Source organism: Lycorma delicatula, chromosome 8, assembly GCF_047948215.1.
Source record: "Lycorma delicatula isolate Av1 chromosome 8, ASM4794821v1, whole genome shotgun sequence".
NCBI lineage: Eukaryota > Metazoa > Arthropoda > Insecta > Hemiptera > Fulgoridae > Lycorma > Lycorma delicatula.
The window spans coordinates 30,968,213-30,992,410 of record NC_134462.1 but is presented as its reverse complement, the minus strand read 5'-3'; the positions used below and the strand labels follow the sequence as shown (position 1 = coordinate 30,992,410).

General features: G+C 26.5%; 3 protein-coding genes across 3 annotated transcripts in view; all 3 read right to left on the bottom strand.

The window, feature by feature from the left end:
* LOC142329039 (uncharacterized) overlaps nt 1-24,198 on the bottom strand; it is a 253,825-nt gene that overhangs the window by 29,671 nt on the left and 199,956 nt on the right. The window lies entirely within an intron of this gene.
* LOC142329408 (uncharacterized) lies at nt 26-9,029 on the bottom strand. Its single transcript, XM_075373985.1, has 4 exons — nt 8,872-9,029; nt 4,229-4,329; nt 3,017-3,471; nt 26-502 (listed from the first exon to the last, which is right to left on the bottom strand). Exons 2-3 carry the CDS (start codon nt 4,304-4,306, stop codon nt 3,052-3,054), a joined length of 498 nt encoding a protein of 165 aa, XP_075230100.1. The 5' UTR covers nt 4,307-4,329; nt 8,872-9,029; the 3' UTR covers nt 26-502; nt 3,017-3,051.
* On the bottom strand, nt 16,882-23,935 carry LOC142328748 (uncharacterized). Its single transcript, XM_075372739.1, has 4 exons — nt 23,769-23,935; nt 22,596-22,696; nt 21,428-21,837; nt 16,882-17,874 (listed from the first exon to the last, which is right to left on the bottom strand). Coding segments are annotated over exons 2-4 (489 nt in total). The 5' UTR covers nt 22,674-22,696; nt 23,769-23,935; the 3' UTR covers nt 16,882-17,873.

Here is a 24,198-nt window from a genome sequence, read left to right as displayed (position 1 = left end):
TTGTTTTACTTTATACAAAAAAAAATTAAATAAAATTAAATCTTTATTATGATTGTTCAATGACAGTTTTTTCTATAAAAATAATAAAACAATACTAATTTTATAAAATTAAGGAATATAAAATGCTGAAAATTATATTATATTTTTAAACTACATATTAAAGTTTTTGTACTTAATATATTTTATATTGCACATATAAAATTTTTATTATAAATGTATAATAACTAAATTTACCACTTTACAAAAGTTATTACAACTTTTTTCATATGTAATATTAAACAAATAAAATTCATTTCTCGTTATCTTAACAAAAAATTTTCAAAATTAAATAAAGTTTTTAATTTAAATGTAAAAATTTATTCGGCATTTCAGGTAAGAATATTTAAATAACTTTTTTCTCACTTCATCTTATCTCTTAATGATTTTTGTTTACAGAACTTTTCAATTTTTTTATTTATGAATGTCCAAAAGTTGTTGTTCTTCTATGGAATACTTAACATGTCTGTAAATAAAAAAAACAAACACATATTTTATATAGTTATTCTTATCCAAGTCGTTTTCATAATTAAAAACTATACTAGTAGTCTTATATCATAACAGATTAATGGTTGCTTCAAAATGAAAAATTAAAGGAAATTGAGAGAAGCCTTACTTTATTCTAAACTTTTATTTCTATGAAACGATTAATACTTCATTTGATTACCAAAAATGGTAAGAAATCTAAAGAAAAATACGTTTTTGTAGTATTTTGCAATCTAAATTAATTTTAGCCCGAATGGAAATTTAGCTGGAAAATGCCATGCCTGACCGGGATTCGAACCCAGGATGAAAGGCTGAGACGTTACCACTCCGCCACGGAGATCGGTAAATTTTAATTGTAATTGTAACTTTTCCCTTAAAATCGTGACGAGAACATATAAAAACGCAAATTTCGAAAAAAACTACTTAAGCTAAAAAAATATATATATAATATATAAATAAAATTAAAAATAAATTCCAATTAAATGCATGACCTGTTGTTAGTTTTTTGTTTTTCCAGAAAAAAATGTAATTATTTTTTTATAAAAATTCCCATTTTCCTTTAACTGCGACAGAATGGTTTAAAATTTAACGATAGAGTTCTTTAAAGTAAATATTCGAATGGAGTGGTATATGTAATGCATACTTTCACGAAAGAAAGTTACTTAAATTTGTTGCTGTCTTTATTATATCTTGACACATGTAGTATTTTTCAGCTACGAAAGGTACTTGTCAGAGTTGTTTTCTATAAGAATAAGGATATTTATTATACTACGTCGGTCTCTCCAGTGAACAGAGTTTAAAGGTTTTATTTTCATGGCTTAATATCAGCTGAATTTTGATGGATTATGAGACCGATTTGTCTTTAATAACCGGTTCAGTGAAAGGAAAACCGAAGCTTATTTCGTCTCTCACATTTTCCAAGAAGCCTGGCATGAGATGTTTATTATTCTTAAGAATAATGTGTTGTATATTTAGAGAAATTTGTGTCATGTCAGCTTGTCTTCTATTACTCGTTTATGGTATATCTAACATTTCAGTTAAATTTATTTAAAAAAATAAAAATAAAAAAATAAATGAATTCTAGAAAATTCTAAAGGTTCATTGTATGTTGAAATTAAAAATATATCTTTTAATTTTATTGGTCATTTCTAATAAAATTTCGATAAAACTGTAGGGTCGTGAATTTTTTAAATTCTAAAAGAATCTCTTTATCGAATTAGTCAAAATGAAAAAAAATAGATTGGTAAAAGATGGTATAACTTTCCGGGATTGCGACCAGATTTTAATTTCAGCACGAAAAGATTTAAAATATTAATGAATTAATTATGTAAGATTTAGAGTAAAATTACGAAAAACGTCAATGGTAAAAAGATTTGGGGCTCGATTGATCCCTTCATCAAATGAATTTTTTTTCAGGTTACAAATTATGTAATATTAAAAGTTAAATATATATATATAGATATAGATATATATATTATATATAGTTAAATATAATATTAATACTAAAAGAAAAAAATCCAGTTTTTTTTTTTTGAAAGATACAACCATAATATTAAATAAACTAATTTTCTAGCAAGGGAAACATTTTTTAAATCTTTTAAAATTTAAAAAAATATTTTTTGTTTCCGCACACCATTGGAGTGGAATGGAAAAATAATGTTATACTGATTTGAATGCCTACTGATGTAGAAAATTTAAATGCGAAAACTCCCATTAACTCCTCTTTTGAAGGTGTATATATATATATATATATAGTCGTTTTTATGGAGAGGGTGAAAATTAAATAAAACCTTTTGATAATTTGTAATTCCGAAAAATAATGTAAAATTTGTAAGAAAAAAGTTTTATTAAGTGCCCCCATAAAGATTTGAAAATTTAATTGTTAAAGGTTTATTTCAACCAAAACACCCTTACCAATTTTTCCAATTTTTGCCAAATTTAATACATTCTTTCTTCTTCCCGAAGAAAATATCTGTGTACCAAGTTTGAAAAAGCTCGATCGACGAATTCCAGAGTTATACGACCAACATACTTACATATGTGGAAATGACCATCTGACAAATATAGATTTTTTCAACATGTAGCACAGGAATACAACTTTTTTTTCAATAGTTTATTCAGAATTAATTTAAATCTAATTTTCTCTTCTTATAGTTTTTTAAATGTCTCAAGAAACAAAACCTAAAATCTTCCAAAATTTTAGATTCTTTTTTCACATATATACATACTTTTCCGTTATTGCTATAGCAGCATATATCGCTAAATCGGGAAAGTAAGATTAATAAGCCTTCACATTTTATGCAATAAAAACATGATTATATGTTTGTTTTTTTTTAGAAAATAAAATGTAAAATTTATTTGTAAGATTTTTTTTTTCTAACAGTGATGAGGAAAATTATCGTAACTACAGTTCTTTATAAAAAAAATAATGTTTTCAAAAACCACAGAAATTTATAATAAAATTTTTACGTAAAAAATAATGATAACAACTTACCTTTGGTATTTGTCCTGCCATTCTTAGTAGTTACACTAAGGATCAGGAGAACTATAAGGATCATATCTAGGATCGTAATCACCAGTATCAACAACTGCAAAACGTTTCTGACGAACATTTTTATTTTCTGTAAATACTGGTTGACTAGGCCCATAATCAATAAGAGGTTGTGTTGTCCGACAAGGTGGTTTTCCAATACAGTCGTGAACTTTTGTGTTATCAGATTTTTCTGTTAAAAGATCTCTGGTAAGTCTTCTTAAGAATACTGGCTCAATTTGTTTAAAATCTTGGCATTTTTGGTTAATGCCACAATAAGTCCCTGGACGAGATATACGATTCTCTTTCACGAGAGATGCAGATGGAACTGCATGTCGAGCATATCTTCCTAATGGAGAAGGTCTTGGAGGATTAGGATTATATGGTCCAGTTGATGATCCTGGTCCCTGACCGCCTCTCTGTAATAATAAAATGTAATTTATTAATATCTAAATACATAAAAGAATAGTTTGCGAGTGATTTATAATCAACCAGCAAAAAATTAGTGAAAATTTGTGTACGTGTTCTTCTTACGATGGAAGTACACCAAGAAAGGATTTTTTGAAATACCGCTTTTAAAGAATTAAAATTGAGTAAAAATTAAATTTACAATTTTTTAATATCTCTGTAAGAATGAATATATCAACTGATTTTTGGTGTGTGCAATATTCATATGAACCTCAAAAATTCTGGATTACTTAAAATTCGACTTTAAAAGGGTTCAAGAAAGGTAAAAATATTTCAAAAATTAATTGAACAGTTTCTCCATCTCCAACTATATTAAAAGAGATATTCACTCAATTCCTATTCGGAAATACTCTCAAATACATATCTAAAAATAATTTTCGGGTTTTTTTTATTTCGATTTTTTTAGGGATGTACTGTGGGTATTCGGCGCGCCATCTCAACCAATACAGCCACTGTCACTGTTACAGTATGTGCAACGCGACTGGATGCATCTGCCTCCGGTTACTTGAATAAAAAACATAAAATTTAAAAAGATTGACCGCGTTGGGAAAGCAAACCACCGTACAGCACGGCGAAGCCGCGACGGGGTTGCTAATTGATATATATTTTATTAATTATAAATGTTACACAGTATTTTAAATTAGTGAAATGATTTATTGTATTTTATACAACTAAATAATCTTATTATACTTATTAATAAAATAATACCCGTAACGATGATGATCCGAAAGGAAGAACTGCACATACGCCAAGAATTAATAACAGGAAATGTCCAAGTTTCAACATTATTACTATTTGCAATGTCCTTCCTATAAAAAAAATAAAATTTCTTAAATTAAAAATAAATAAATATAAAGATATATGTGATGTTGATATTTTATAAAAGTAGGACAGAACACTAAAATTAAACCATTTTAAAAATTGATAGATTTTCAAAATAAGAAGATAGAAGTATAATCGGATGATCCATACCCTCCTCCCACTTCGTTATCAATTGTAGAGTTCGAATAGATTTATATTACGTTTGTGTGTATTTATTCTTTCTTGTAGCAATTATTTTACATTGATTTTCATAAATTCCTTTTTTAACGGTTTTTTTTTAATGTGAAATGAAAGTATATTTCATTTAAGATTTAAACCTTCCAATCAATATTTTTACTTTCCTAGAATCGTAGCTGCAGAGAGCTGTGCTGCAAGAAGGAAAGTATGGTGATCAGTCAAAAAATGGTGTGTGAAGTTTTTTGTATTTCTCGATAATTCATAACCAGGCAATCCAGAAAACAAAACAAAAATTGAGGGGTAATATTAGTACGTACGTATTTTCATGTTTGACGTGTTTGAATATTAATAACTTTTGACTGGGTAAACTGATTACGATAAAATTCGGCATAGAAACTCGTATATACAGGGCAATTTTAGTAAACGTTTGGAATTAGTATTTCCAAAATGTGGGATGTGAAGAAAAAAACAGGAGTGGGATAACCCCACTTTATATAAAGTTCAGTAAATGGGTACATACGTTACCATTTTTTTTTCTATTTACCCACTCCTAAGTTCTTTTTTGTCTTCCTAAGCATAGTAATAGTAAGTGTCCGCGCATGCGCAGGTGGCCGGTGGTAATGATGCACGGAGACTCCGGATTCCCCCTTTCCCAAAGGCAACTTGGGCTGTGTAGTGTTTGATCGTGGATCTGGCCCCAGGATGATAAGGCGGTTAGGTTTAGTCAGTAGGGCGCAGGCCTATGCACTTTAATAAAAATTAGCGAAATCTGTTGCGAGTCAGACTTTGTCCGTAAATGGGATTCACCCCTCATCAGAAAAAAAAACAGAGTAATAGTGCTAGTGCCGAATAAAAAAATTTTGGGTGCAATTTTGCAGATGGTGGTGCCGATCAATGTTTTAAAATATTAAATTTTAACAATTTTTTTTAAATTTTTCAAAACTTTTTGGGATTTTAAATAATAAACATTTAGTACATTAGAATAAAATTTCATCTTAATTTACCTCCATCATCAAAAAAAGAAATCAAAAAGAAATGTACATTTTTCAGTGGAATTTTTTTTAATTTCTTCCATTTTATAGAGTGAACTTAGACAAATCAAGAATTTTCTTGGGAGGTGATTTTGGGAGTAGGGGAGCAATTTTTTTCTTTTTTTTTACTCCCGCACCTAGAAATATCAAGAAAAAAAAGCAATAAATAAAATTTCATTAACATCATATAAACTGTTTTTTGATTTTTTTTTGTTTTTTTTTTAACAAAATGGTAGTTTTTAAATTCAGATTTTTTAAAGAAATAATTATTTTTTGAATTTTGATACGTTAATTTTTTTCAGATGCTAATAATATGCGCTAAAATCTAGTGTACCGCTGTAAAAAATAATAAACATGGAACAAAAGTTATATTAAAATAGTACGAATTGTGTTTTTCCACCCTGGACCCCCTGGACCAACCTTGCACCCCCGACTAATTCGTTATGGTTTTAAAAAAACATAAGTGTTTATATGCTCTTTCAACCTCCTGTCGCTGATGTCTTTCTTCTTTAGTTTCTTGTTTCTCGTGAAATCCGACTACGATTAGCGGCACTTGATGATCGCCCCAGATTCGATCCCTGCTTAAAGGACATACCGATTATGATACATATTGAAAAAATTCATGGAAGGAAGAAGAATTAATAACGAAATGGGACGTTACTATGTACAAAAAAAAAGAAAAGAAACGATGAAGAAGGAAGTCAACAAATACTTGAAAAAAAAAAATTACAAAAGACAGAATAATAGAAACTATAGTAGTGTGAATATTAAGTATTTTGCAGATATTCATTAAAGAAAACTTAAATAGTCATTAACTTCATTATATTTCTGTTCCCATGGTGACAGAAATATAATAAAATAAAAGGAGTACTTTTTATTTTTTTAATGAATATCTTTAATTCAGACCTTTACCCCGAAGGGGGCTAGGGCCAAGATATGTAGCTTAACACTGAAAATTTTAAAGCAATCTGTCGGTTTGTTCTCGCATTATGCTGTTGCAAATAAACAAACAGACAGACGTTCGGATTTATATGTAAAATTAATTAAAAATAATAGAAATAAAAACTGAAATTAAAAATAAATTAAATCAATTTACTTATACAGCTACAATCAATTCATTTTTTAATTGTTTGATACTTCTGATGGCTAGGACCACCATCTTCATAATAGCAAAGATATAGACATTTATAATTTTTTTTAAACTAATAACACTGAATTTTTATTAAAAAATAAAAAAATTAAACGATTATAAATAATTTAATTATATTTTAATATTATCATCTAAAATTACGTAATTTTAACATTTCTTTTAATGAGATTATTTATTTTATTTTATTTTTTATTTATTTATGAATAAATGCAAACTTATTCTGTTAAAATTAATTACTAACCACTTATTAATACTTTTCTTTCCCTTTTTTTTACTTTCTCAAAGATCTCTCTACTTTTTCAGAACTGATTTTTCTTTATACAAAAATTCGTTCAAAACTGTGAAACAAGTGCAAAACGGGAATAACGATAATGTTAATACTAATTTTAACAATATTATACTCTCAGTTAGGGTTCAGTTTGCTAAAAAAAATTCTTTTATTAAGCTCATATGTTAAATAGTGGGATGTTATATTTAACAGTTCGACTGCTACAAACAAAACAGCAGTTACTGACTACACTGCTACAAAACTTTTTCCCCAGTTTTTTTTTCAATCTATACATTTTTTATACAAAAATTTATACTATCTTAAATTTTTCCTAAATATAATTAAAAAAATACAAATTTTGTCTTCATAACCTTTCACTAAGGGAGATATTCATTCCTCAAAATTAAAAGGAGAAATTCAGCGAATGAACCGTAAATTAGGGTTCTTATTTATACTGTTTATTTTTTACAAGGATGAAATATGAAAAATTAATTCAGTTATCTGGAATAATGAATTACAAGAATGTAATTTTATGTCGTACACAATGCATATGGAAAAACCTTTACATATGCTTTTATTTTATTATTTTTATTTCATTAAATTTTTTTTTTGTTGTATTATTCAACTTTTTATTTTATAATTTAGTTTGTAATAACAATTAAAAAGAAACTTTGACATTGAGAAAATTAAATATTTCTAATGAAAGTAGCCAGAAATAAAAATCTTTAAAACAATTTATGTACACTACTGATCTAAATAACAAAATTATATTAACTTTGTAAAAATAAGTTATTATTTTATATCAATAGAGTACAATTTATAATTTTTGAGATGTAGCTCAGTAATTTTTAATGATCCAGTTTACGCGCAAAATGACTGCGTGATGATTACCGCCGTAATTTGCTCCAATACAGAACGATATTTTTTTTCAGAAAAATGAGACGAAATCAGATTCTTAGCAATTAAAATCATTATTACAATGAGATATCAAAACTCGTCTCTTAGCCTCGTTGAAAAATATAATTAAAGACTCATAATTAGTTTCATAGCAGTCAAATTGTTAGATTACTTAATATTTTTCCATAAATTTTCTCTTGAGAGTACAGAAGCCATGTAATAAATTTGGTGAAACATCGGATTATTTAATATTAATTGAATATTATAATTAAGAATCGTATTATTTTTTGATTTTCTAGTTTAATTTCTGTTTAATTTTATCTACATTAAAGTTAACTACAGAGTAACTGAAAAATAAACCCTCACAAGAACAGCATATACACTAAGGCATACATGTCTGATCTCTAACAAATTGCAAAAAAAAATCATATATTTTAGTTCATTACTCCAGTTCAATTAATAATTGTATAGATATTTGATGGTAATAAAAACTATTATTTCAGCAACTGTGTAACTGTCCACTTTATTAAAGAATTGGAGGATCGTATTTCACTTTCAATTGAAATAAATTTAAATGAAAGGCAGAAAAAAATATGTAATTTACTAAACGTACAAGGAAGTTATGTGGTGTCCACATCAGAATTTTTTCTTATACTAATGTACATTTATATATTTTACTAAAGTAATAATTATAACAAAAAGTAAATACATATATATCTACTGCACGAAATAATTCAAAAAAAGTTCGCTACGTACAATTAAATGCATATAAAATGTTATTCTCTGAAAATAATAAACCAAGTGTACTTTGTAATAAATTTTATTGACATTAAATTTACTCATTTATCTAAGAGATTATAATAAAAATGTAACACTGACCGAGATTCAAAACTAAAAGTAGTGAATATTATAAACAAAATAAAAATAGGAGAATATAAATATAAAAAATTACGAGTTTAGAAAAAAAATATTATTATTTAAATATTATTTAAATTTCTATACTTACACAAACGTTTTACCCAATATACTCTTCTGCACAAAAATAAGAACTGATAGTTGTTTGGAAACTTTAACGCTATTTATAAGAGAGTAAAAACCGGTTCTTTCTATAAAGTTACTGTAACTAAATAATGGGGAATTACATAGTTAATAAAGGGAAATTATTGTGTAATGTATATAGCTGTACGAAATACCACACGTTTTATGATCAGTTATTCCCCTCTGATGGAATACATTAAAATAATCATTTTTTCCTTGTTATTGAAATAAAAACAGTGATTTAATTAATAATCTATCACAAAGAACTCAACCAATTAATTTGCCTTGAACAATAAACTGTTTACGAATGTAGTTCAAGGGTCAAAATATAATCTACATTTTGAATTATAACAGAATTATTAGATTACTGTATTTAATACTATATTATCTTTTAACAATAAAATTTCGATTTTTTTTTTTTGTATTTATTGAAAACTTATGAATTTAATTAAACACTGCACGTAATTCACTTTTTCTATTTATTACGTATTAACGAGGAAAAATTAAATAATTATATCGTCCAGCTCTTTTTTTTTTGAATGCATTTATTTTTATTTTAATTGATATAAAGAAAGGAAGTTCTCAACTTACCCTTCCTTTACCGATTTTTTGATAAAAATATTACTTATGGTCGCATGGTAAGTTTAGGGAGGTGAAAATGAATTTTCTTTGCGTTTTGAGATATGAGGAGAACGAAAATATCATTTATTAAATTAGGATTTCCTTTTATATATAAATAGCCTTATATATAAAATTTTGTGGCTTGAAAATCTCCAAAACAAAATCATTTTCAAATAATATGTTTAATTTTTTAACACTTTTTATTTTTTTTTTAATAAAGATGAAATTCCTTTTTACTTCCTTGTATGAAGTAAAGGAATTGTGATCGCGAAAAATTTCGGTTTTCAGATTTCAACGGAAATAACCATTTTGACCAATCCTGAATCCATTTTGACTAGTATCGACGTGACGTCTGTACGTACGTACTTATGTATGTATGTTGTATAACTCAAAAACGATTAGCCGTAGAATGTTGAAATTTCGGATTTAGGACTGAACATAAATTTCCAAAATCACAAAAATTTGGGTTTTTTTTTTAACTGCAGTAATAAGCCCTCATTGAGAGCTTTTCAACGGTATATCGTAAGTGGTACTTATTTTCATTGGTTCCAGAGTTATAGCCAAATAAAATTTTAATTAATGAAATATTTGGATCTTAAAAGGCGAACGCACATCTGTTCAAATTCGACTTCATGTACACTTTTTTTTAACTTATTTTTTTTAATATATTGATTTATTAATAATTATTAACCTACAACTGAAAAAAAGTGTGAAAAGAAAATTAGATGTTGAAATAAAATGAATGATGAAATAAAATTCTATATATATAATTAATCAATATATTTAAATTTTTAAAAAAATTCGCATATGAAGTCGGATTTGAACCGATGTGTGCAGGATTACAGACCCGACACGTTCTCACTTACACCACATAACTATTTTATAAATGTGAAACAAAATGAATATATTAACTTATATAAAATTCTGATACGGACACCACAAAAAAATGTGATACAATGTGGTGATTACCAGAATGCAATTGTGTAACTGTTCACTTTATTAAAGAATTGGAGAATCAAATCTCACTGTCTGATGAAATAAGTTTAAATGAAGTACAGCAAAAATGTGTATATGTAATTTAATAGGCGTACAACTAAGTCATGTGGTGTCCACATCAGATTTTTTGGTTTTGAATAGGAGAGAAATATGGTCTACCTCAGACTTTAATGAACATGAAACATTTCTGTTCAAATAAACGTATCAGTCGCAAAAGTATTACATCCTTTAAAATAAGGGTGATAATGGTACAACTTTACTTTGATACATAACACTTGGTTGGGTTAGACTCACATAATTTTTTTTTAACAAGATTTTAATGAAATTTGATATAAACGTTACCTTAAACGAAAATAGAACAAAAAAAAATTGAATTCGTTGCTCCAAAATTATTACATTTTAGACAGGTCCATCGTATTTTGATAACAAATGGTGACTTTAGGTTACTTTATATCTAATGTATAAATGCGAATGTTTGTGGCGGTTCTGTCGTTTTGAAAAAACATCACGTGAGAATCAACCAACCGATTGCTTTCAATTTTTCAGGATACATTCCGTTTATGCCAGGGAAGGTTTTAAGCCATAGATCTAGGCCCTAGCCCCTTTGGGAGTAAAGTTGTGAATTTTTCATCTTGGAGACGTACTAATAGCGTTTTATTTCGTTTTCTACGTACAATTAATAGAATATGCGTTTTATAACATATTCGATTTTCAGCTCTATAGCTTAACCCGCTCCAGAAATATAGAGTATTTTAGGTTAATGGAAACGAAAACAAAAAGGGGTTTTCTACTGATGGAGCGTATCATAACTTCTATGAAAATAACGAGAGAAGCACTGCAGGAAAAAGTGCTTTTCAGACTTTAATTATTATCTGGCTACATGGGATAGTGCGACTATCCCTGACCGGCTAGTTTTAATAAAACTTTTGGTACGACTTTTTGGAGGTGATTTTAATTTGGGGATATATTACTTATTGTGTAACTTTAGAAGTAATGCTTTATTATTCTATTATGACTTTAAATAATACATATTTAAATTTGTTTAAAATCAAATCAAAAATCGTGATTTATGTATATCCTAAAGTGTTCTTACCACGCAACATTTGAAGGAAGTAATGCTTTTGCGACGTTTAATATAGTTGATATTTCAAGTTTTTCCATAATAGAAGATGCCGCCATTATAAACCATAATTACTTCTTTTTTTCTTTTTTTTTTAATTCATTACTTAAAGAAATAAAGAGACTTTAAGTCATTTTATGTAAGAACTGCAAACTTATCCCAATTTCCTATATTAAGAAGTAAGGCAAAAGAAGGCAAATCTAATACTGTAAAATATTGAACAAGATTTATTTACTTACCTTAAATCTACTAATAAGATATATCATATAGGTATTTTTCCTCTATTGTTATTTTTTATTCTATGTTGTTTACTTGTATTGTAATGAATTTGAGTAATAGGAATTATGTATTTTACATAAATTTAAAAAATGTTTAGTGTATGTTTTTATATTATATTACATGAAATTGAGTATAGTATTATTATATATAGTATTATTACATATATATATATATATATATATATATATATATATATCAACATGGTTGTGACACTGTTTTTATGCCTCTGGATCAATCCAATGATTACACGAAAATTATGTTGCACACACACACACACACACTTTTTTCAAACTAATAGGAATTATGTATTTTACATAAATTTAAAAAATGTTTAGTGTATGTTTTTATATTATATTACATGAAATTGAGTATAGTATTATTATATATAGTATTATTACATATATATATATCAACATGGTTGTGACATACTGTTTTTATGCCTCTGGATCAATCCAATGATTACACGAAAATTATGTTGCACACACACACACACACACACACACACACACTTTTTTCAAACTAAATCTTATCATTTTAGTTAAAAGGTTTTTTTTTTAAATTGAAAACTGTTTACTTTCCTTTACTTAGTTTATTAACATGGCATCATTACCGAGTGAAAAATGCTGAGCAGTGCTAGACAAACTGATCAATTAACGCTTGTAGCGTCCGACTAGGGTAAAATACTAATTTTAATATTAAAATCACATTTTTCAATTTAAAGTAAAACATACTTTATTCAAATTTCTGTGTCATTCTACTTTAGAGGAATTCAGTCAACGAATGCTAGTGTGATAATAATGATCACGCAGTAAAAATATATGATGTGGACACAACATGACTTCCTTGACGCTCATTAAATTACATATACACTTTTTTTACAACCAGAGATTAATAATTATTAATAAATCAATATATTTAAATTAAAAAATCTGATGTGGACACAATTAATTTTTTTGAACGCCTATTAAATTGCATATACACATATTTTTCTGCATTTCATTTAAACTTATTTCATTTGAAAGTGAGATACGATCCTCCAATTCTTTAATAAAGTGGACAGTTACACAATTGCTAAAATATTAGTTTTTATTAACATCAAATATTTATACAATTTTTAATTCAACAATCTCACACGAAATATTTGGATAGAGAAAAAGTCCCTTTATTACTCGTATTACTAGGTCAGTTTTATTTGTATCTTTGTGAGTTGCTGATTAACAAAAGTTTTAAATTTCTGATGTATCGTATAAATAAAAGTTAATAATAATTAAACTATTCCGTTTAGTGAACTCCTTTACGCTGGTTACAGATATTAATTTCGATCTATGGTGTAAAATATTCATTTATTATTATTGGATTATTTGGTGAATAATCAAAAATGAAAAAGAAACAATCTTACAGGAAAAAGAAAGATAACATGAAGAAATATATCTAAAAAAAAACAACAAGAAGACGAATATGAAGAGGAAGAGAATATAAAGAACAAGCGAAGAATAAAAAAATTATGAGAAGATGATAAACATAAAGAGGAAGAAAATATTGAAAACCAAAGAAAGAATAAAAATATTAAGAGAAGTTGATATATATAAAGCAGAAAAAAACCTTAAGACTAAGGAAAGAATAAAAAGATTAACCTTAAGAGATCTAAGATTAAGATTATTAAAAAGATTGATGATGAATATAAAGAAAAAGAAAATTTGGAAAATAGAGAACGTGTACACAAATTAAGATCAAAAGAATTATATCAAACTAAAGAGCGATTAAATGATTGGCAAAAAAAAAACAAATAAACGACATGATCATCAACTCCGACTTAGGCAGAATATTCTCCGACAATATCAGAGGAGTAATGAACTAAAAAATAAGATTTTTTATAATTTATTAAAGATTGGGCAAGTATGCCTCAATATATATGTTGTTCTTGTGAGTCTATTTTTCAGTCACTCTGTAGTTAAACTTTAATGTAGATAATATTAAACAGAAATTCCAGAATAATTAAATAAAATTAAACAGAAATTTAACTAAAAAATCCAAAAGTAATAAGATTCTAAATTATAATTTTCAATTAATATTAAATAATGAGATGTTTCACCAAATTTATTACATATACACATATGTAATAATGCCTATTAAATTGCACATACACGTTCATAAAATAACAAAAAAAATTTATTTCAATAATAACTTCTGATTTGTTTCATTTTTTATTTTTTTTACTATTATTGAATTATTATTTATTGTAAAAATGTTTTTACAATCATTGGTTAATAATTTAATTTAATTAATAAATTTAAATTAAAAAAAAAAATTTAAAAAAGTTAGAGAAAAAGAAAAGATGAAGTCTGATTTGAACCTTGAATTTGAAGCTTTCCCTTGTAAGATCCAAATATTTCATTAATTAAAATTTCATTTGGCTATTAACTCTGGAACCAATAAAAATTTGTAGCACTTACGATATATTGTTGAAAATATCTCAAGCTTATTACTGCAGTTAAGAAAAATTCCATAATCCAATTTTTGGGGTTTTTTTGGACATTTTTGAGCCATTCGATTCGAGCAATCGAGCAATCAAAAGGGGAGGTGCACAACTAGATGTTACAACAGTCGTAAATCCAAAACTTAAACACTACGGCTAATCGTTTTTGAGTTATGTGAAATACATACGTACGTACGTACGTACAGATTTTACGCGGAACTAGCCAAAATGGATTTAGGGATGCTCAAAATGGATATTACCGTTGAAATCTGAAAACCAAAATTTTTCGCGATTACAATACTTCCTTGTACGCGTACAAGGAAGTAAATATAATTATAAAACAGTAATATTAATCACAAGTTTAATTTATATACATTTTTAATTGATTCAATGTAGAAGTCTTTACTTTCTCGAGTACTATGGTGTAGAATAATAAAAGAAATATAATGTCACTTTTTTTTGGTAACGACATTTTTTTAATTTTTTTTACTTTTTGAGATACCTTAGACCGAAAAAAGCAACAAAAACCCAAGAGAGGAATATTTATATTCGTTCTTTATATGTACCGTTTATTATTTCTGGATCGTTTGAAAGTATAAAATAAATAAATTTGGTATGATCACTAGTATAAACTGATGTCTCTAAATTTATATTAAAATCGGACAACGAGGTTTGTAGTTGTGTTTTTAATTCATGACTGTGCAATCCTGTGAAAACTTTATTAGAAATTTTTAAAAATTAGCAGGATAAGAAAAATACTTGAAAATCCTCATTCTACACGAAAATAAAAACAATCCTTTGTCCAAATTAATATTAAATTAATTAATTCAAATGTTATAATTTTTTGAATTTTTTTTAAGTATGATTACCAATTTTATAAAGAGTTGTGTTGATGCTGGAGGAAGCAGAACATCTTGTGGATCTGGAGAACAAGGGAGTAATTTTTTTCAATCACTTTTAATCTATATAAATAAAAATGTAAATGTTCGTTGGTTCAAAATCTTAAATCTCTGAAAGTTCTTCACCGATTGATTTGAAATTCTGACACAATGTTGCATACGAATACGCGCGTGTTTTTATATAAGATATCTCACCTGTGACAGGTGAAACAGGCTTTTTTTGAATAACAGCACTATCTGTTGGACGTAAAAGCAATACACGCTATACTAAATATTTTAATATTCCATTTCAATGTTTCCGATATGTGTGTCCGCTATAGACTAAAAAACTACTGGACCAATTTACGCGCGAGGAAAAGCGAGAAAGGGAAAAATCGAAAAAAGTAAAAGGGAAGAAGGGTAATATGGGAAAAAGGGGGAAACGAAAAACAGGAAATGCAAAAGGGGGAAATATGAATATGAACGGGAAATAAGGAAAAGATAATGAGGAATGAAAGGGAAATAGGGATGAAAAGGGAAATAGGGAAAGAGAAAGAGGAAATGAGGAAAAGGAAAATGGGAACAGGAAAGGGGGAAAGGGAAAAATTAAATTTTGTGAAGTTCCGTAACGTACATTTTGTTAATGTTTTATCAAACTTTCACAATTGTGTTCATTTAATCTATACATATACTCAAATCTAGTAAAAGCGAAACATTGCCGGATCTGCTAGTAAATATATAAAAAATTTCTTAGATTTAAAGTAATCTTTTTTTAAATAGTCTTTTATCATAATTGTTGTACAATTTATCTGAATACCTTTTTGTTTAAATTCAATATTAATTTAAAAAACTCATTTAAAAAACTTAAACTCTGTATCACTTGTGATAGAGAATGTATCACGAAGTTCTCCCGGGACTTTCGTAACCTGTTTTATTCGTGAAAATAATGGAAAAAGAACATATAAACAACGTATGTCCTAAAATGCTTCGTATGCGAGTTACGGATAGTGAATAATTTCGCTCGGATTTCAGCTACCCCGGTAAAATGAGGCCGTACTGAAATTTTAAAACGGAAATTAAGTGGCAGAATTCGTTACTTTTTATGGTTTTTGACCTGAAAAATCGAATGAAATAGGCCAAAAAAACGTATCTACCGTAAGTTTTGAATAATCTGAGGTGAAATTTAATAAATTGAGATGAAAAGCCCTTTTTATGTTTCACTTAATATGTTATTGTTAAACAAGTATAAACATAAAACTTTTAAACAAAGCTTGTTGAAAATTTAATTCTGAAGAAAATGGTGTAAGATAAGTAAATAAAATAAAAGTTACAAAACGTCGAATTTTATTTAGAAACAGTACACTAGACTAGTACAAATATGTACATACTTTGTAAATATAAAGTTTGTATGTACACGCAAAGTATGTATATACATACTTTATATATATATATATATATGATAAAATTATATATGTAAAAATGATTAAAATTAGCATTACAATTTTTAAAACTATAAGGAAAGGAATAGGATTAAATACAGCCGGATAATTTTCTTACAACGTTGACCGTTTTTGAAAACTGGCAACGAGGTTATTTAATAAATCTAACTTTGTTATTCATAAATTAATTTTTATTTCTCTTATAATTAAGGACTGTATAAAAATATATATACAGAATAAATATCTGAAAAATGATTTTCATTTAACTAAAGTAAATTAATTTACGAATCCAGATATTATTTTATTAAATAATATTAAGGCACACTTATCCCAAAAGAAGAGGTTATGTATATTTGATACAAGAATAATTATTATTTAAATGAACTATTATAATCTTAGAACCACAATTATTATTGTAACTTACGTATCATTCTTTAATTTATAAGCTGGTGAAATACGTAACGGTGGACCTGGAGGTTAAAAAAAAATTAAGTCCACTACTTCCAATAATAAAAAAAAACGATTTGGCTAACTTTTTTAATGATTTTTTTAAAAATTTTAACTGTAAAAAATTTTCTTCGGATCAAATTAAATTATATTTATGATATGATCGGATATGAGAATATGATAAATGAACAAAATTCGTTATGTAACTCGGAAAATTATTTTAAAATAAAATATTGTTTTACTTTATATAAGAAAGTAAATAAAATAAGCTTTGTTCTCGTTGTTCAATGTCAGTTTTTTTTTCTATGAAAATAATAAAAAAATAATTTTATAAAATTAAAGAATGTAAACTGTTAAAATTTAGATTATATTTATATTTTTAAACTGTGTTTTCCGGTTTTTATATTTTAATATATTTTATATTGCACATATAAAATTGTTAGTATAACATATATAACTAAATTTACCATTTTATTACAGTTATTAAAACTTTACGATATGTAATATTATACAAATAAAATTAATTTCTAGTTATCTTAACAAAAATGTTTAATTTAAATGTAAAAAATTTATTCCGCATTTCAGGTATAAATATTTAAATAAATTTGTTCTCGCTTCACCTTATCTCTTAACGCTTTTAATTTAGAGATAATTTATTAATTTTATTATTGATGACACATGTCCATGTTGTTCTTCTATGAAAAATTTAATATCTCTGTAAAACAAAAAAAAGCATATTTTATTAAGTTTTCTTATTAAAATTATTTTCATAGTAAAAAAAAAAAAAAAACTATACTAGTCGTTTTATATAATAACCTATTAATGGATTGCTTCAAAATGAGAAATAAAGGAAAAAATTGAGAGAGGCCTTGCTTTAAACCAAATTTTTTTCTTCTACCTACCTTTAATCAAATGAAGTATCATTTCATTACAAAAAGATTATCCAAAAATATTAAGAAAACTAAAGAAAAGTACTTTTTTACTATTTTACAATCTTAACTAATTACATCTTAAAAATATTATATCAACTCCCTATTAAGTAAATTTATCTCATCTTTGTCGTTTAATTTGGATAGTATTCCGATTATCGGTTGCTTTCAGTGCAGTAGCTGTTTCAATGAAAAATTATATTTTTTAAATATTAAAAAACTGCCTAAGTTCATTTTGATAAGGAGTCTAAAAAACGTTTCTAAAAAATAAAAATGGTCGTTAATACATTGCGGATGAATTGATATCTATAAAACAAAAATAATTAATTATTTTGCGGAATTATAGACGATTTACAGTAGTTCTTGTAAAAATAACTATAGAAAGTTAATTTATTATGAGCAGCAGTCCACAACGGATATTTTTATTCAATATTATTAATGAATAATTTCATTACATTTTCCTTTATAAAGCAGTTAATTCAGGTTATATATATATATATATATATATATATATATATATATATATATATATATATATATATATATATATATATATATATCATCATATTGTCTTTATAATGATTATTTATAAATTCTACAAAAATTTCTTATTTGACTTACCAAAATATGCAAACCATAAATGTTACTTTTTTCTTATTTTTTTCAATAATCATCCCTGTCTGAAAAAAATCCCTACCAAACGGCCGACAGAAAAATATCCGAATTATACAAGAAAGACAAGACTAGTTGTTAGCTAATTGATACAGGATATCTGTAGAACGTTTCTTTTTTTATGTTTCATATTGCCATAAATTCAGGTTATGATTAACAGCAGTAACTAAAAATCTTGGTTTTTTAGAAGTCCATTATTAAGAAACAATATTTTAGTTTTAAGCTCAACGGGAAACATAAGAATTCATACAAAATAACTTTTCTTTCTACTCTTAAAAGAGTTTAACAAAAATATAATATTCTGTACATAGGGTTTAGTTATGACGTTAAGTGAAAAATTATGACAATAATTCTGAAATCCTTCATTAACAACTTTTTATTTTTAAAATAAAAATCTTACAAAAACTTAAAATAATAAACAGTAAAATAAATAAGTATTTCCTTTTCAAATTATTTATCAATGTGTATTCCCTGATTTATTATGATCTAAACCAATCGTTCTCAGAGAGGGTGATAACGCCCCCTTGTGGTTGCTGGACGCCTTCAGGGGGCGGCAGAATTGGGGACGTTCAGATTATCTAGGAAGGCGATGGCTGATTACAAAAAAGGCAAAAATTATGTTTTCCTGATATTTCAAACTAAAATTAAATTAAACCTAAACTAAAATTAAAGGGACATATTTTATGATAAAAAATGATTGTGTTTCAAACTTCTTTAACTTTGCAACCAAGAGGCTTACAGAGACGAATAAAACAAAAATTATACCTTGAATACTCTACTTTTTTGACAGTATACTTCAGATTTCAAAATTAAATTAAGAAAAAAAAATTAGTGAGAAGAAAAGTTTAAAGATTTAAAACCTATATAAATTGTTTAACGATGTTAATCTCCAGATTCAAGGCGATGACGAACTTGATCAAAACAAAAAATGTCGTTGCTGCTTTGTTAGCCAAACTGATATTACACAAAAGAAATATTGGCAGACGTTTTTTTAATAACTTCCGTAATTCATCAGCAGTTTCCTTCAACAATGACGACTTGCTTGTTTACTACCAACACTTGGAGAACTTCCACGGTGAAGAACGATTCCAGGATATTTTAAAATGCCAGACAGGGTGTTGGATCCTTTTTCAAATGTCAACACAGCAGGATCATCCTAGTTAGAAGAACAACTTATAGAACTGACAAAAAACAAAGAAATAAAAATAAAATTCAAGAAAAGCTACCAAGAATTTTGGCTGCAAAAGACAATCCCACAACTGTACCCTGAATTATGTTCAATGATTTCTGATAGCATTCCCACCCTCGTATTTGTCTGAATGTGGATTTAGTGCTGTAGCAACGTTGCTATCCAAAAAGAGAAATCGGCTGCATGTTACCAAACGCGACGAATTACGGCTGATTTTAAATAAATTTGAACCTGATATTAACAAACTCGTTAAAGTACATCAGATTCATCCTTCGCGTTAATGTACGAGTAAATGTGATTTTTCAATTGAAAGCTTTGTTTTAATTGTTATATTGAATATGCTACCACTATTGTTGTAGTATAACTATATAGATACAATTGTTATTTTTTTGAAAAGATTTTAATAAAAATACTTCAAAATATAATTAAATATGCGTTTTAATTACTCTCACTTAAAATGTAAGTTTCAACACAGAAATAGTTATGCTACAATAATTGCAATTGCTGTTTTTAAGATGCGATCTTAAAAACAGCAATTGGTAAATAATAATGAAAAAAAATTTTGTAATAAAAAAAAAATGTTTCTTAATTAATCAATTCCCACCTCTTAAAATTTAAATACTTTTTTGTTTTATCTCCCTTCGGCTTAAATATTTTACATATTTTTGAAAATTTATACTTCATATATAGAGCGATTAAGAAATGTCTACAGTTTTTTAAATTATAGACTCCGGGCCTAAAATGCAGAGTAATTTTTTGACAATTCTCCTTTTCTTACTTTAGCTTTTACTGAAGAGATTGCTAAATTTAGAGAAAATTTTACTTAAGCAAATTTGATAAGTTTAACCTACATATATGAATATTTTTAGAAACAACTTTCTTAAAATTTATTTCCCACCTCTAAAACTTGTTCTATTTTTATGTTCTATTTTTCATCTTTTTTTTTGGCTCTAACAATTTTAATTTTTATTATTCAATAGCCGGAAGAGTCATTTCCAGGTTTATTGTGAAGTTCATAAAAAATACTCTCTGAATTTTATAATAATATTATGAAATATCCAAAGTGATATCACTTTGGATAACATTGTTTTTCTAATTCCCTTTATGTGAAGTTACTCATAATCATTACTCAATAATTAATAGAATAATCTTTAAAAAAAAATTATAAAACCTACTTCAAAAAGGAAAATTAAAAAAAAAAGAAAATATTCAAGTCATCGTTAAATTCCGTTAAGTTTGGACGCTTAAACAAATCAAACAGCTAATGAACGGTACAACCCTTAATCTGGTGTTGACTTCAAGAGACGGAAATTATAGAAGAATTTTAAAGAAAATTGAAAGCGAATTGTTTATTTTCTTGTATTTTTTTAAAAAATCTTGATGAGAACATATATAAATGCAGATTATGAAAAATTTATTTCTCTAAAAACAAAAGAAAAGCAAAGTAATATAAAAAAATAAAAACATTAAATAGTTACCAACGAACGCGAACTAAGATTAGACGTAAACCACGATCAAGAAATGCAGAACGTTTTTGACGATTATTTTTATTTTCTGTAAATACTGGTTGACTAGGCCCATAATCAATAAGAGGTTGTGTTGTCCGACAAGGTGGTTTTCCAATACAGTCGTGAACTTTTCTGTTATCAGAAGATAATTTTTCTATTAAAATATCTCTGGTAAATCTTCTTAGGAATAGTGGATTAATTTGTCTGGAATCTCTGCATTTAGGGTTCATGCCACAATTTCTTCCTGGACGAGATACATGATTCACTTTCACGATAGATGTAGATGGAACTACATGTCGAGGATATCTTCCTAATGGAAAAGGTCTTGGAGGATTAGGATTATATGGTCCAGTTGATGATCCTGGTCGCTGACCGCCTCTCTGTAATAATAAAATGTAATTTATTAATATCTAAATACATAAAAGAATAGTTTGCGAGTGATTTATAATCAACCAGCAAAAAATTAGTGAAAATTTGTGTACGTGTTCTTCTTACGATGGAAGTACACCAAGAAAGGATTTTTTGAAATACCGCTTTTAAAGAATTAAAATTGAGTAAAAATTAAATTTACAATTTTTTAATATCTCTGTAAGAATGAATATATCAACTGATTTTTGGTCTGTGCAATATTCATATGAACCTCAAAAATTCTGGATTACTTAAAATTCGACTTTAAAAGGGTTCAAGAAAGGTAAAAATATTTCAAAAATTAATTGAACATTTTCTCCATCTCCAACTATATTAAAAGAGATATTCACTCAATTCCTATTCGGAAATACTCTCAAATAAATATCTAAAAATAATTTTCGGGTTTTTTTTATTTCGATTTTTTTATGGATGTACTGTGGGTATTCGGCGCGGCATCTCAACCAATACAGCCACTGTCACTGTTACAGTATGTGCAACGCGACTGGATGCATCTGCCTCCGGTTACTTGAATAAAAAACATAAAATTTTAAAAAATTGACCGCGTTGGGAAACGCAAACCACCGTACAGCACGGCGAAGCCGCGACGGAGTTGCTAGTTGATATATATTTTATTAATTATAAATGTTACATAGTATTTTAAATTAGTGAAATGATTTATTGTATTTTATACAACTAAATAATCTTATTATACTTATTAATAAAATAATACCCGTAACGATGATGATCCGAAAGGAAGAACTGCACATACGCCAAGAATTAATAACAGGAAATGTCCAAGTTTCAACATTATTACTCTTTGCAATGTCCTTCCTATAAAAAAAAAATAAAATTTCTTAAATTAAAAATAAATAAATATAAAGATATATGTGATGTTGATATTTTATAAAAGTAGGACAGAACACTAAAATTAAACCATTTTAAAAAATAGATAGATTTTCAAAATAAAAAGATAGAAGTATAATCGGATGATCCATACCCTCCTCCCACTTCGTTATCAATTGTAGAGTTTGTTTAAATTACATTATGTTTATGAGTATTTACCCTTTCTTGTAGCAATTCTTTTACATTAATTTTGATAAATTAATGTTTAACGGAATTTTTTTGAAGTGAAATGTTCACTTATTAAATGAGATAAATAAATAAAAAATAAAAATGTTAGTATAAATATAACAATTGATCGTCATTATTAAAATTAAGATATACGTAATGCGTCTTGTTAGTATGATACTCAAAATTGTTACTTCACATATTATTTACTTCATATAAATAATATGTGAAGTAATATTACTTATTATATGTATGATTAGTTACAATACGCCTTTGAAGATGGAAATAACTTTCGGAAAGCGCAAGGATGTAAATTTATACAAATATTGTTGATAAGCTGATTTATATTTAAAATTCTTTACATAAAATGTACACCAATGGGCGATGTTAAATAAAATTATTCTTATATATGTTACAAGAAAAAGAAAACAACTTTCTTCATCTCAGAAGATGCACTGTTCAACGTTTCTGCTGTATTCTTTATACATAAAAGGAAAGAAAAACAAATGTCGAAGAAAAATAATGAACTGAGTCTTTAACTTGAAATATTAGTTTCATCCAAGTAATTTTTTTTCTTGTTCACTAAAATAAATACTAATATACATTTATTTATTTTAGTGAACGTGTTATTACAAAAATAAAATCTGATGTGGACATCATATGACTTCCTTGTACACCTATTAAACTACATATACACATTTTTTTAAAGTTATTTAAAATTTTATTTTATTAATTATAAATATAGAAAATATAAATATCAAACTTTACCAGCTTCTTTTTTAAAAAAATTAATAATAAATAATTATTTAAATTTAATTTACATTTCTATACTTACCGAAAAGTTTTACCCAATATTCACTCTTCTTCACAAAGTTATGAAGTGATAGTGGTTTGGAAATTTTAACGCTATTTATAAGAGTAAAAACCGGTTCGTTATACGAAGTTGCTGCAACTAAATAAAGGGGAATTACATAGTTAATGAAGAGGAATTTATGTAGGGTAGTGGACAGCTGTACAAAACACTACACACTGTTTCATGATCAATTATCCTCCCTGATATAATACACTAAAATAATCGTTTTTTTCGTAATTGAAATAAAAATAGTGATGAATAAATAACTTATTACAAGGAACTTAACTAAATATTCTGAAACAACAAACTATGAAATTAGTTCAAGGGTCAAAATATATTCTATTTTTGATTTATAACAAAATTATTAGATTACTTAATTAAATACTATTTTATCTTTTAACAACAAAAATTA